Source organism: Primulina huaijiensis, chromosome 4 (genome assembly GCF_012295235.1).
Source record: "Primulina huaijiensis isolate GDHJ02 chromosome 4, ASM1229523v2, whole genome shotgun sequence".
Taxonomy (NCBI): Eukaryota; Viridiplantae; Streptophyta; class Magnoliopsida; order Lamiales; family Gesneriaceae; genus Primulina; species Primulina huaijiensis.
Window position 1 is genome coordinate 579,884 of NC_133309.1, and position 16,211 is coordinate 596,094.

The 16,211-nt window shown below is 32.1% G+C and overlaps 1 protein-coding gene and 1 pseudogene across 1 annotated transcript; both read left to right on the plus strand.

Moving 5' to 3' along the window:
* Positions 1-2,320: 2,320 nt before the first annotated feature.
* Positions 2,321-5,585, plus strand: LOC140975072 (receptor kinase-like protein Xa21). Its single transcript, XM_073438571.1, has 2 exons — positions 2,321-5,144; positions 5,225-5,585. Exons 1-2 carry the CDS (start codon positions 2,459-2,461, stop codon positions 5,551-5,553), a joined length of 3,015 nt encoding a protein of 1,004 aa, XP_073294672.1. The 5' UTR covers positions 2,321-2,458; the 3' UTR covers positions 5,554-5,585.
* An 8,379-nt stretch (positions 5,586-13,964) lies between these two features.
* Positions 13,965-16,211, plus strand: part of LOC140975851 (uncharacterized) — a 69,255-nt pseudogene continuing 67,008 nt past the window's right edge.

The window sequence follows — 16,211 nt, forward strand, 5'->3', positions numbered from 1 at the left end:
TTAAGAAAATAATTTTAATTTGATAAACAATTTAAATTTATATTTGTCAAAAACATTTAAAAACAACTTTTTATTTGAAAGATTAGGTGAAATAATATTAAACTCCACGTGAAAATCCAAAAAAAAAACACATAACTTAATGTGAAATTAATGATATTCTAAACTCTTTATTTATTATTATATCAAAAAAATATGTGTAAAACCCTTGCAAATGAGATGAATGTGAAACTAAGATCTTTAATTTTACATTGTGCCTTGATGAAACATTAAATTAATAAATTTAAAAAAATTTAAAAAGCCAATGATGAATTTGGAAGGTTACCCATTAGCGTGATAGCGTCTTAGAGTTTTTTTTTTATTTATTAGAGTAGGTATTTCATAAGACGGTCTCACGAATCTTTATTCGTAAGACGGATCAATAATGTTCATATTTACAATAAAAATTAATATATTTGACATAAAAAATAATATTTTTTCGTGGGTGACCCATATAGAATATCCGTTTCACAAAATTGACCCGTGAGACCGTATCACAGAAATTTTTGTGTTTTTATTATTATTTTTTCCCGGAATTTTTGACTCATTTGCAAATTTATACTTGACTTTTTTTTTTCTATACATTTTATCACAAAAATTGTCTCATGGGTCAAATATTTTAGGTTCTAATCTATTAAGTTTTCAAAGTTGGTTTTTATACGTTCATTTTAATTTTCGGTCATTTTGATCCAACTGATAACGTGACATCGAACACATTAGCATTTTTTTATGTCACCTGAAGGAACGAGAGATTACATTTATCAAAAGTTATCGCTGGTGATAACGATACAACTCAAATATTATATATTATACAATAGTTCATGCATCACGTTTTGTTTGTTCTAACCAACAGGGATAATTATCGCATCTTAAAATATCTCTCACAATAATTGCATTTCTTGCAGTTAATGGGAATCAAATATGTGATCTTGACTCTGATACCGATTGTTAGACCGAGCGATTGCTTTACCAAAACTATCTTGTGGGCTAGTAATAAGCATCTAATCCTAACAATTTGTATTAGTGGTGGTTATAAACCTAGTCATTTATCCCACCAGTCTTTCAGAAGATAAACCGTTTATATTTTGATGTTTTTATCATGTGATTATCTATAAAAGTCTTATTTCAGTACTTGTTATTTTACTTAGTTTGATCATCACTAAAAAAAGAGAAATTATTAACATAAAAAATTGAACTTAGTTTTGATGATTACAAACTAATATGATCCGATAAGATTAAACTCGTCTACTATGAAATCAATCTGATACAGATTACTGGACTGATGGACAATTAACTAAACTGATATGATAAAGAATGTTAATCGATTAAGAATCATTTAAGTGAACTGAACTGAATCATTATTAGACTGATGAGCTTAAAGAATAGAATGATATCAATCCGACTTGTCAAGGATAAATTGAGTCGGATCATTTAAGTAAGGAAAATACCAATTGAGGTGATCATCGGATTGATTTGAAAACATTTGTCTTGTACAATAAACAATTTTCTCAGAGTTCAATTCGAATTCGATCAGTAAGGACAAGTCATATTCTTTCTTCGTGACAGAATAAAAAATTTGTTGGTTACTATATCTAGCTAGTGTCCAATGGATTTTTTTTTATCCTAGCACCAACGCATCAATTTTTCAATACTATTTCAGTATTTTCTGTTCTTACATCAATATTTTTCGATGGCACGTCAGCATATGAAATAAGACTGAAAGAAAAAAAAAAGAAAAATCAAAATTAGCACATCTAAATTAAAATTTGAAAATTTAATGGATAATGTCGTGGACGAGAAAAGTTATTTTACTGTTATTCATCCATTAGCAGAAGGTCCTCGTGGAAGAAATAGAAGACAAATACGTCACTTAATTAAACTAATGAAGAACAAGTCAAAGTTGTAGTGTTCATACTCTTCTGTAACCACCAAGATCTTCGAGGATCGAGAGTCAACAAATTCACACATGGGCGGAGCTTCCCCGTAGCCGGTGTGGGTGGGAAACACATGTTACTTGTAGTATTCATACTCTTCTGTAACAATATTAATATATTTTAGAATAGGTCTCTTGTGAGACGGTCTCACGAATCTTTATCTGTGAGACGGGTCAATCCTACCGATATTCACAATAAAAAGTAATGTTTTTAACATAAAAAATAATATTTTTTTTTCATGAATGACCCAAATAAGAGATCCGTCTTTTTGCCTATATTTTATACTAATTCTATATATTGCGAGCACAAATATAGATAGTGTGTTTCCATTCAAATGAGTGATTCTGGTGAAAGATACATTTGAAATTTCACATCCATCTCTCTAACTCTCACGAGAAAAGGAGGATCTCATCTTGGATACATGCCTACGTTATTTGTCAACTTTGTATACGAGAAAACCAAAAACAATGGCTTCTTGAGTTCCACTAATGACTTCTACCAATAACATTAATCACATGTTTCTGATGTTATTCTGCATCTTCTTCTACTTGTACTTTGCCACGACTCCTGCGACTTGCTTGAGCAATGAAACGGATTTTGCAGCTCTGCTGGCGTTCAAGAACGCGGTTGATGATGATCCATTGGGGGCTCTAAAGTCATGGAATGAAACTGTACACTTTTGTGAATGGGAAGGGATTCTGTGCAGTCAAAGGCATCGAGGTCGAGTCGTATCCCTCAACTTGAGGTCCCGTGGCCTTGTGGGATCCCTTCCACCCCATTTAGGTAATCTTTCTTTTCTTAGAGCATTCATTCTGCAAAACAACAGCTTTTACGGTGAAATCCCGGAAGAATTTGGTCGTATGAGGCGTCTTGAGATCGTCGAGTTTAGTAACAACTCTTTCACTGGAGAGATACCAAGAAACCTCTCCCAGTGCTCAAATCTTTATTACCTCAATTTGATAGATAATGAACTCACAGGAATCATAATCCCGGAGCTAGGTTCTATGTTCAAACTTGAAGCTTTAGGCCTGACAACAAACAATCTCTCGGGTACTATTCCATCGTTTATAGGGAACCTAACAAGTTTAACACGACTGTCTCTGTCAAACTGTGGGTTGGAAGGAGAAATCCCGGAGTCACTTGTTCAACTCCGTCGGCTGAGATTTATCAATTTAAGTAACAACAAGCTGACTGGTGAAATTCCATATGGTCTATACAATATATCAAATATAACAGTTTTCTCAATGGGTTTGAATGGACTTCATGGAAACATCCCTCCAGATATTGGATTCACACTTCCGAAATTGCGGGTTTTTGACTTGGGAGGCAATTATTTTGATGGTCTAGTTCCTGTTTCGCTCTCAAATGCTTCCTTTCTTGAAAGTATATACTTGTTTTTAAATAAATTTACTGGGCAAATGCCAAATGATTTCCACCGGCTTTCGGCCCTTGAAGAACTTCTCATCCAGTTTAATGGTTTGGAGGGAGATATTAGCTTTATATCATCTTTGACAAATTGTACTAACCTTGAATCATTAGATGTCTCTGTTAATCTTTTGAGCGGTTCATTGCCAGACTCCATTGCGAATCTTTCAAGGCAACTTAGCCAGCTGTATATAGGAGAAAATCAAATACAGGGAACAATTCCTGCTGGTATTGAAAACCTTATCGGACTTACTGTACTTGATTTTCGAAACAATGTCCTTGAAGGTGGTATTCCTTGGGGCATTGGGAAACTAACCAAGTTGCAAGAGATCAACATGGGAGCGAATAAATTGACAAATGAGATACCATCTTCTCTTGGTAACTTGACATTGTTGAACCGTGTATCCTTCAAGGAGAATTTCTTGTATGGAGAGATACCTCAAAGTCTGAGTAATTGGAAAAACTTGCTAAGCTTAGATCTTTCTTCCAACAATCTCAACGGCTCAATACCTCGAGATGTTATTAGCCTTTCTTCCATTTCGATTTTCTTTAACATGTCACACAATGGTTTTACGGGTCCTATTCCTCTGGAAGTTGGCTCTCTCATAAATCTCAAGGACTTGGACTTGTCTCACAATAGATTATCAGGACCAATACCAAGAACTTTCAGCAGCTGCATCATGCTACAACGCCTCCACCTGGAAAGAAATTCTCTTGAAGGAGAGATACCTGCTGGGCTTAGTGCTTTGAAGGGACTGCAAGAATTGGATCTTTCACAGAATAACTTATCAGGTTCTATCCCAAGTTTTCTAGCTAACGAGTTGAATCTGATAAGTTTGAATCTGTCCTTCAATAGGCTGCAAGGAGAAGTGCCAACACAAGGAGTGTTTCAGAATGGAAGTGCGATTTCACTTGAAGGAAACGACAACTTATGTGGAAGGATTGCTTCGTTAAAGCTTCCTCCTTGCCCATCTACAAATTTCAAGAAGAAACACTTCTCAAATCTCTGGAAAATCTTGATCTCTGTGTTGGGTGCAGGGGCCATATGCCTCACGCTCTCAATATGCATCTGCATATTCGTCTATAGAAGACGAATATCACAGGAGGCTCAGTATTCAGTGCCATCACTTCCTGAGTCCTTCTTAAGGTTATCCTTTGAAGATCTTGCGAAAGCCACAGATGGATTCTCCGAAGCTAATTTGCTCGGTTCTGGAAGATTTGGGTCTGTTTACGAAGGAATTCTTGAAGACAAACAAATGTCTGTAGCAGTGAAGGTTCTCAATCTTGAAATCAAAGGAGCTTCCAAAAGCTTCACCTCAGAATGCAATGCAATAAGAGGGATCAGACATAGAAACCTTTTGAAAATACTGAGTGTATGTGAAAGCACAGACTCCCAGGGGAACAACTTTAAGGCATTGGTTTATGAATTTATGGCTTACGGAAGTTTGGACAAATGGTTGCATAATGATTATGCAAAAAATGAAATTGAAAGCAGTAAAAATCTTAGCCTAGCTCAGAGATTGAATATTGCCATCGACGTTGCATCAGCAGTCGAATACTTACACAATGGCACTGATTCTGTCGTCGTTCATGGTGATTTGAAGCCGAGTAACATTCTATTGGATGAACACTTAACCGCCCACGTCGGGGACTTTGGCTTGGCCAAAGTGATATCCAATATATGTCCGCCGAATGAAACAAGCACCAACTCAGTGGCGATCAAGGGTACCATTGGTTATATTCCCCCTGGTAAGAGATTCTTCATATACATTGAAGAAACACGAATCAAAAGTCCTACTTAAAAATCTAACTATAAAGTACATTTGCAGAGTATGGCATGACAAATGACATCTCAATACAAGGGGACATATACAGTTGTGGGATTTTTCTATTGGAGATGATCACGAACATCAGACCAACAGACGATGCAGCGTTTGGTGGCCATTCGAACCTACACGATTTAGTTAGCCATGCTTTGCAAAGCCAGGAGACAGATCGAATCATTCCACGAGAACACACGGATAGTAAAATAAAGAATTGTATGACTTGTATTCTTGAAATTGGAGTAGCATGTTCCAAGGAATCGCCTAAAGATCGAATGCAGATGAATGATGTAGTTAGAAAGTTGCATGACATTCAGAAGGCTTATTTAGCCTGAATGCTCAAAGTTGGATTGATGGGGAAAAAACTCTTCTGCCATTTCAATTTTAAAAATTTAAAAGTAAAAACCTCATTCTTTTTCAACGTTGACAAAAATTTGTGTGAAACGATCTCACGGATCGTATTTTGTGAGACGTATATCTTATTTGAGTCATCCATGAAAAAATATTATTTTTTATGCTAAGAGTATTATTTTTTATTATGAATATCGGTAGGGTTGACCTGTCTCACAGATAAAAATTCGTGAAACTATTTAACAAGAGACCTACTCTTTCATATATCATGATTTGCTAGTTATATTTAATACAAGAGCACTATATAGTAACTAAATTGAATCATTTTATAATTTTGAGTTTGCCTAAAACACTCTTCCCCATGTTATCAAACTAGCTGCAAGATTTTAATATATTATAATAATATTATTTATTTATTTTTTTCCTATCATTTCAATTTCAAAATTTTATACTTTTTATTTGAAAATAATAAAAAAATTATTTTTTTTTTATGAAATACATATATCCGTAAATAAATATTAAGAACCCCACAGTTGCACTAATCTCGTTGTCAAGCTTATCTTCTCGGATAAAAGATTTGGAAAGATATAATGACAATAAATTAAACTTTAATCCAATCGTGGCCAACCCAGAGAGTGGTAATGTAATACGTGAGGGATTAATAATTATCTTTGTGATGATAATATTCGAATCTCAGCATTTGAGTTATCATATTAGGCATCGGTTGGTTCGTATGATAAAATAAGTAAATGATATATAATAAGAGTGATTATAAAATAAAAAATAAAGATAAATAACACATTATGATAAATTATATGATGTTTAACGTGATTTTAACTTGCTTGATTATTTTTGTTAATTATATTGTGATTACTAAAATGTCCTCGTCATATATTAATTAGTAATATATTCTTAAAATAATTGAGTAAATAAATAAAATTTCTAGAATTAATTTATTTAAAAATTTATAAATAAAATTAAAATATTATATTAATTATTAAATTTTCATTAATTTTAATTTCCGATAACAACAAAAAATCGATTAATATTATAGAAAATAAGTAAAATTTGATAATAACATAAATATGCATTTATTGTGATAATTAAAATAGTAATACAAATTTGAATATTAAATAATAGTTAATAAAATATGATCAATAATAATTATAATATTTATAATATTAGTCAAATTTAAAATTATATTTAAATATTATTAAATTTGTTGAATTTATAATTATTTTAAATAGGATATTAAAGAAAAATTTAAATTAATCAAACAGCATCTCTTCTCTCTCAATGATAATATATCTATCAACAAGAGGATAATAACATTTACAGTGCGGGCTGAACAGGCCTCGGCTTTTTTTAAAAATATTATTATTTTAAAAACAATTCATTAAAATAGTATGAAAGGAAAAGGTTTATAAGACTATTGCAATCCGTGACTTATTTGTCCGGATTCTAACTTTTTTTAATTATTTTTTAAAAAAAAGAAAAAAGAGGTGGGGCACAAATTCAAAGAATCCGTGACAGATTGTCACGGATTCTAAGAATATGTGTCCAATCTCACCCATTATTTTATATTTATGTTGCTAAAATAAGTTGATATGAAAGATGAAATCTTAAATAAAATTACTTTAAATTTAAATTTAGTAAATTTAATTAGTTACATTTTGTTGATAAAAATTATAATATTTGTTATATAATGATTTTTTGTTTGCAAGATGGCTGAAAATAAGGATAATGTGTTATATTTGCGGGATAAACTCATGTCAAATAATATCAATGCTGGAAACCTGAATGCGCTAATTCCTCCACGTCGGTCTGACAAATGTCTTTGGAGATTGCATAATGCTGGGATTCACCTTTGTGTCCGCCTATGTCTAGCACGCATGAGTTTCTATGGTGTCATTTTATGTGGTCCTATTAAAAACTATGATAATCATTTGCTTTCAGCCATAGTTGAGAGATGGCATCGGGAGACACACACATTTTACCTTACAAAGTGACTTTCGACCGGGTATGAATGGGAGTCGCCCTACATTTAACACGTCGCCCATACCATTTCAACAATATTCTGAGACAGAAGAGTATGAGGTTGGTGGGAACATTGCCGATACCAGTACATCTGCAGCCCAAACACGTACGTATGAAGATGCTGAAGAGATGTTAGGTCGTGGACGTAGAGTAATTAGAAGACCACTGTGTGGCACTGGGGGGCATCGTTACCATCATCATCAACTATTTATTTCGAGATGCGCAATTACTTATGTCGTATTGTTGTATGTTTTTCTATTTTTTTATTTTAATTTGAAGTTGATGCTGCAACATTTGTATCGGAATAGTGTATACAATTTATTATTGATTTTTTAAAAATGTGGAATGTGGTGTATTAGTCTTTTATTAATAAATTTACGGATAAAGTTAAGTAATGAAAAAACATAAGTATAATTACTAAATCAAGTCAAATAAGTCAACACACTTGAAATTACTAAATCAATTCTCTCAAATTCTGATACTCAGCACAATTCTCCCAAATCAAATTCTGAATTACTGAGACTCGGCGCAATTCTCTAAAATTCTGGTATTCGACAGAAAACTACCAGATCAAATTAGGAATTCCGATAATCACACGATCGATGCAATTTATAAAGGGAGGAGAATCACAGATTCTTTATAACTAACAAAAAATACCATGGGGTGAAGAAAAAAAAGAGCTGCGCAAGAAGAATAACGAAAACTTGAGCCGAAGGACTGATGAATTCGCCAAATACTCGGTGCAATTTTATTACATATTTTTTAAAATTGTTTTGTATATAACCACACAAATTAATTTGACAATAAAAATTAATATAATTTACTTATATTAAACTTTTAAGTAAGTTATTTCAAAATATATAGTTGGATAAAAATATTTAAATTAGAATTATTAATTTCTTATGTTACTTTGCATTAACATAAACATATTTATAATATTATATAAATTATATTATAGTGACTAAAGTTATAGAGTAACTAAACACTATTTCATATATAAATTTTTATAATTTTTTTAAAAAAGTAACAAAATACTTTATAATTTCATTAGTATTAAGTACAATAATATTAACTCATTCTTATATTAAATTAAATTAATTATATTAAAAATACTAACTTTGAAATATTTTCAAAAATCACAAAATCGTATTTATTATTATTTTAATATTCCTACTATTTTTTAATATCGCGATTAATATTAAAAATATACTATTTAACTAAATTATACTTAATCATATAATGTTAGTTAACAAAATTATAATTACATTAATATAATATAAATAATACAAACAAAATATTGAAAAAATTACTTAAATTACCTTCTCAGATGTAATTATATGGAACTTGTAATAATATCAACGGACGATGCTAATTTATGAAATAAATGACAAGTATTATCAAAAAACATTACACCAAAGAAAATATTACTTCTTAATATATAATTATAATATTATCAACGAAATTAAATATTACCTCTTGATATATCTTCAAATGAAATGGATGATAAAATCAACAATCTTAATCATGCACACCAAACACATGATAAGTGAAAGATTAAAAATCAATCACCCTTTATCATGCACATCAAACAATGCCTTAATGTTTAAAAATTATCATAAACTATTTTTTAATATATACATATATTTAAGGCGAAAATAATTTCCAAGAAAATGATTGTGACAGCTCACAGCCGTGCTCGCATAAGTGCTCGAAAGACAATCACAAAGTTAGGATTTGAAATCTATTCGGGCTAGAGTCATGGCCGACAACTTGTCGAGGAGAAAGGAGAGGCCAACGGGTTGGGGTTTGGTGGGACTGGCTCTGATTTTAATGTTTTCATATGATCCTTTTATATATTAGATTAGATTAGATATAGGTCATTTGTAATAATAAAGTGGTCAAACAAATAAATATGTTTTTANAAAAAATTATAAATAAAATTAAAATATTATATTAATTATTAAATTTTCATTAATTTTAATTTCAAATAACAACAAAAAAATCGATTAATATTATAGAAAATAAGTAAAATTTGATAATAACATAAATATGCATTTATTGTGATAATTAAAATAGTAATACAAATTTGAATATTAAATAATAGTTAATAAAATATGATCAATAATAATTATAATATTTATAATATTAGTCAAATTTAAAATTATATTTAAATATTATTAAATTTGTTGAATTTATAATTATTTTAAATAGGATATTAAAGAAAAATTTAAATTAATCAAACAGCATCTCTTCTCTCTCAATGATAATATATCTATCAACAAGAGGATAATAACATTTACAGTGCGGGCTGAACAGGCCTCGGCTTTTTTTAAAAATATTATTATTTTAAAAACAATTCATTAAAATAGTATGAAAGGAAAAGGTTTATAAGACTATTGCAATCCGTGACTTATTTGTCCGGATTCTAACTTTTTTTAATTATTTTTTAAAAAAAAGAAAAAAGAGGTGGGGCACAAATTCAAAGAATCCGTGACAGATTGTCACGGATTCTAAGAATATGTGTCCAATCTCACCCATTATTTTATATTTATGTTGCTAAAATAAGTTGATATGAAAGATGAAATCTTAAATAAAATTACTTTAAATTTAAATTTAGTAAATTTAATTAGTTACATTTTGTTGATAAAAATTATAATATTTGTTATATAATGATTTTTTGTTTGCAAGATGGCTGAAAATAAGGATAATGTGTTGTATTTGCGGGATAAACTCATATCAAATAATATCAATGCTGGAAACCTGAATGCGCTAATTCCTCCACGTCGGTCTGACAAATGTCTTTGGAGATTGCATAATGCTGGGATTCACCTTTGTGTCCGCCTATGTCTAGCACGCATGAGTTTCTATGGTGTCATTTTATGTGGTCCTATTAAAAACTATGATAATCATTTGCTTTCAGCCATAGTTGAGAGATGGCATCGGGAGACACACACATTTTACCTTACAAAGTGACTTTCGACCGGGTATGAATGGGAGTCGCCCTACATTTAACACGTCGCCCATACCATTTCAACAATATTCTGAGACAGAAGAGTATGAGGTTGGTGGGAACATTGCCGATACCAGTACATCTGCAGCCCAAACACGTACGTATGAAGATGCTGAAGAGATGTTAGGTCGTGGACGTAGAGTAATTAGAAGACCACTGTGTGGCACTGGGGGGCATCGTTACCATCATCATCAACTATTTATTTCGAGATGCGCAATTACTTATGTCGTATTGTTGTATGTTTTTCTATTTTTTTATTTTAATTTGAAGTTGATGCTGCAACATTTGTATCGGAATAGTGTATACAATTTATTATTGATTTTTTAAAAATGTGGAATGTGGTGTATTAGTCTTTTATTAATAAATTTACGGATAAAGTTAAGTAATGAAAAAACATAAGTATAATTACTAAATCAAGTCAAATAAGTCAACACACTTGAAATTACTAAATCAATTCTCTCAAATTCTGATACTCAGCACAATTCTCCCAAATCAAATTCTGAATTACTGAGACTCGGCGCAATTCTCTAAAATTCTGGTATTCGACAGAAAACTACCAGATCAAATTAGGAATTCCGATAATCACACGATCGATGCAATTTATAAAGGGAGGAGAATCACAGATTCTTTATAACTAACAAAAAATACCATGGGGTGAAGAAAAAAAAGAGCTGCGCAAGAAGAATAACGAAAACTTGAGCCGAAGGACTGATGAATTCGCCAAATACTCGGTGCAATTTTATTACATATTTTTTAAAATTGTTTTGTATATAACCACACAAATTAATTTGACAATAAAAATTAATATAATTTACTTATATTAAACTTTTAAGTAAGTTATTTCAAAATATATAGTTGGATAAAAATATTTAAATTAGAATTATTAATTTCTTATGTTACTTTGCATTAACATAAACATATTTATAATATTATATAAATTATATTATAGTGACTAAAGTTATAGAGTAACTAAACACTATTTCATATATAAATTTTTATAATTTTTTTAAAAAAGTAACAAAATACTTTATAATTTCATTAGTATTAAGTACAATAATATTAACTCATTCTTATATTAAATTAAATTAATTATATTAAAAATACTAACTTTGAAATATTTTCAAAAATCACAAAATCGTATTTATTATTATTTTAATATTCCTACTATTTTTTAATATCGCGATTAATATTAAAAATATACTATTTAACTAAATTATACTTAATCATATAATGTTAGTTAACAAAATTATAATTACATTAATATAATATAAATAATACAAACAAAATATTGAAAAAATTACTTAAATTACCTTCTCAGATGTAATTATATGGAACTTGTAATAATATCAACGGATGATGTTAATTTATGAAATAAATGACAAGTATTATCAAAAAAATTACACCAAAGAAAATATTACTTCTTAATATATAATTATAATATTATCAACGAAATTAAACATTACCTCTTGATATATCTTCAAATGAAATGGATGATAAAATCAACAATCTTAATCATGCACACCAAACACATGATAAGTGAAGGATTAAAAATCAATCACCTCTTATCATGCACATCAAACAATGCCTTAATGTTTAAAAATTATCATAAACTATTTTTTAATATATACATATATTTAAGGCGAAAATAATTTCCAAGAAAATGATTGTGACAGCTCACAGCCGTGCTCGCATAAGTGCACGAAAGACAATCACAAAGTTAGGATTTGAAATCTATTCGGGCTAGAGTCATGGCCGACAACTTGTCGAGGAGAAAGGAGAGGCCAACGGGTTGGGGTTTGGTGGGACTGGCTCTGATTTTAATGTTTTCATATGATCCTTTTATATATTAGATTAGATTAGATATAGGTCATTTGTAATAATNGAAAGACAATCACAAAGTTAGGATTTGAAATCTATTCGGGCTAGAGACATGGCCGACAACTTGACAGCAGCGAGAATCGAGGAGAAAGGAGAGGCAATGGGTTGGGGTTTGGGGACTGGCTCTGATTTTAATGTGTGTGTTTGGGTCGCAAATGTTTTCATGTGATCCTTTTATATATTAGATTAGACTAGCCATAAAAGCCCGTGAGTAGAGCAGAGGAAGGCATGTAAGCACGGAAGCTTGAATTTACACACCGCTAAGATATAAAAATTCAAAAGAAACAAAGCGGTGGGTAGGGGGGGAAACACAAATGGAAAACCAGATCCAAGCAAATTTAAGGCAAACACAGACCCAAGTATCGCTTTCCGAGGCGGAGGAGAGTAAGAGAGGAGATTGAGCCGCACACAAGACCGTAAAAAGAGGTGGGCGTAAGCTAGATGCTAACTGAGAAGAAGATTAAGAGCATAAGAGACGGGGAACAAAAGGAGTTTGGGAAGAAAAGGTTGTAAACAGATGGGAAAAAAGAACGAAGGGAAAGAGATCAATGGACACCACACCTCTGAGACAGTGACTATTTCCTTGACAGCACAGCATCTTTGCTTAGTGGAGAACCTAGCGTAGAACACGTGTATTTGGGAGAACCAAGAATGGAACGCGTGTATTTTTGGTAACCTGTAACCGGGCAAAAACAGGCTCTTCTAAACTTATTCAAGCTTTCATATATATGTAGATATAGGTCATTTGTACTAATATCAAAGTGGTCAAACAAATAAATATGTTTTTATTAAAAAAACAAATTGGGTCACCGTGTCCCACAGCAAGTTTCAATTCTTTATATATATATTAATAAAAGATATAAATGTGTTGTATGTATTATTATTATTATTATTATTATTCATCTCCAATAAAAGATATAAATGTGTTGAATTCAATTCTGTGCTAAATACAATATTCATCTGCTTCAAATCTTACTCTAAAAAAGAATATCTTTTTTATTTTATTTATTTAATTTTTTTATTAGTTATTAAATGTATATTTTTTAATTTTAGTGATATAATTTTAATTACATTTTATATTGGATATATTTAATATTATATTTTTAATAATTGCGATAATATTACATTTGGAAAATATTTTGGTGAATTTGGAGGATCTGGATCTTGATCCGGATTTGATTTTCCAATTATTGATGATTTAGTTTGTTTATCTTTTATTCTATTTGCATTTAAATTATCTGAATTTGAATTCATATTTTTATTTTAACTATGTACTTGAATATTTAAATATTATTCANAATATTTATAATTTTTAATATAAATATTTATAATTAAAAAAAACAAAAAAAATAGCGCAGACGGAATCAAAATAGCGCAGCTCCCATTGGAGAAGGCCCCTGCGCGCCATTTTTGCGTAGGGGTTGGAGATGCTCTTAGCAACAACTCCTTCTGTCCACGTGATCAAATCTTTATTACCTGAATTTGATCGACAACAACCTCACAGGATACATAATCCTAGAACTATAAGCTTCTTTATTCAAACTTCAAGCTTTAGACTTATTAATGAACATTCTCTCAGGAAATATTCCCCCATTTGTTGGGAATCTCACTAGTCTTGTTACACTTTCTCTAGCATTTTGTGGGTTGCAAGGACAAATTCCTGAATCACTCGTCCAACTTCCGAACTTAGAATGGATTAATTTAATCGAAAACGAGTTGATAGGTGAGATACCTCCTGGTCTATATGATATTTCCAATATGTCAGTGTTTGGGCCAAAATAATTTAATTAGAAATTTAATTAGAAGCCCATCAAGTGCAGCGGATTAATTTTCAAAAACTGATCATAAAGAGCTGAAAAGGGAAAATATCATGGGAGGGGAGGTTGAGATCGTGGCGTGAAAAGCAGGGAACATGGATGATGGGGGAGTGGAGGAGAACCGGCCATTTGCTAGGAAGAAAAGAGATCGGCAAACACTAAGACAAGGACACACACAACTCGCTGCACAGACAAAAATTCTGCAAAAAACTCTCTGCTAAATTTCCAATCTTCAAACAATAGTTTTTCAAGCTTTCCAATATATTTCTAGCATTTTATGTCTTCTCGTTTTAGATTTCAGCAACAAGTTTTTATATTTTTCAAGTTTTGATGAATTCCTACAGTTTTGTAAATTCAAAATCATGTCAGGGGTTTATTTGCATCAATTTCCAATAGTTTTCTTTATTTTGGCATTGCATTTGTTTTAGGAGACTATAACTGACGGTCGAATTTAGAATTCACGTCGCTTGAATATTTAGAAGTTAGATTTTTATCATTTTCACATAAATCGGTGCATCTTCACACCTGGCACGTCCGCAAATATCAATATTGTGCAAACATATTTTTGGCACGCCCAGTGGGACCTCACTATGCCGCCAAGAAGAAAAGAAAACTTCACTCAGGAGAGAGGGGAGTCTCTGGTTAATCAGGAGGGAACTCGGGTTCAACAGCCTGAACAACTTGTTGTTGAAACACCGGCTGGAGAAGTAGATCTGTAGATTCCTATTACATACGATCAAGTTTCAAACAGGGTGATGGAAGAATTGACTGCTATAAAGATTGAAGAAATCTCACTGGCATTATCTAAAGCAAATGTGTGACTGTTTGAAGACTCTACTGAGTAAACCGAATCAGTCTACCCGAGGGGAGAAAAATACCACTATCAAAGAGACTGGTCAGGGAAGTAACAACATCCATGAATTTGACCGGGGAGTAGGGAACTTAGGGCTGGTGATCCTCGTAGCCTGGAGTTCACTCTCCTGAATCAGCCAGAAAGAAAGTATACATCACCTCAAAAGAGAGAAGAAACCTTAGGAGGGAGGGCTCAGCCATATCCACGCGCTCATGGAGTGGGGAGCTCAAAGCCACCTGTTACTCAGGTGTACAGCTTGACAAATCCTCTATATCGGGGAGCGTACGAAGACATGTCATACATGGATCATCAACGAGTAGATGGGGGCTTCCCAGGAGGTAATATTGGTTTAAATACAGGGTTTCAAGCTCGGGGGGCAAATTACTACCATCACCAACTCCCAGCTCGGAACATCCACGGGATTGATCCAGAGGTAGTGAGAAAAACTGTTCAAAAGCTGTATGGGCCGGCTTTGAGACAGATAGGCCGCCTGGAGTTCCAATAACCATATCCAAACTATATAGACGTGAATAACCCTTATCCAAGGGGTTATAGAGTTCATGATTTCAGCCTATTCTGTGGGGAGGACGGCCAATCGATCATGAAACATATAGCCAGATTCACCATCCAGTGCGGGGAATTAGCCAACTTGGAGAACTTCAACAATATAAAGTTGCGGCTATTCCCGAATTCCCTCACTGGGACTACATTTGCTTGGTATGCCTCACTCCTCAGAAATTCAGTGATGAGCTGGCAAGAGATGGAAAAACAATATCACATTCGATTCTATAGAACAGAGCCAGAAGTGTGTATTGCCGATTTATCCAGAGTCACCCAAAAGAAAGGAGAATATGTAGAGTCTTTTATCGACAGGTTCAAAAAGACGAAGAATAGGTGCAAGGTGTTCCTACCGGAGACCGAGTTCGTGAAGATGGCACAAAAGGTGCTGGATTTTGAATTAAGGAAGAAGTTCCAAGGTATGGAGTTCAGGGATTTCTTTGAGCTTGCTGCCAAGGTTGCTGAATACAAAGAACTGTTGCGGGAAGA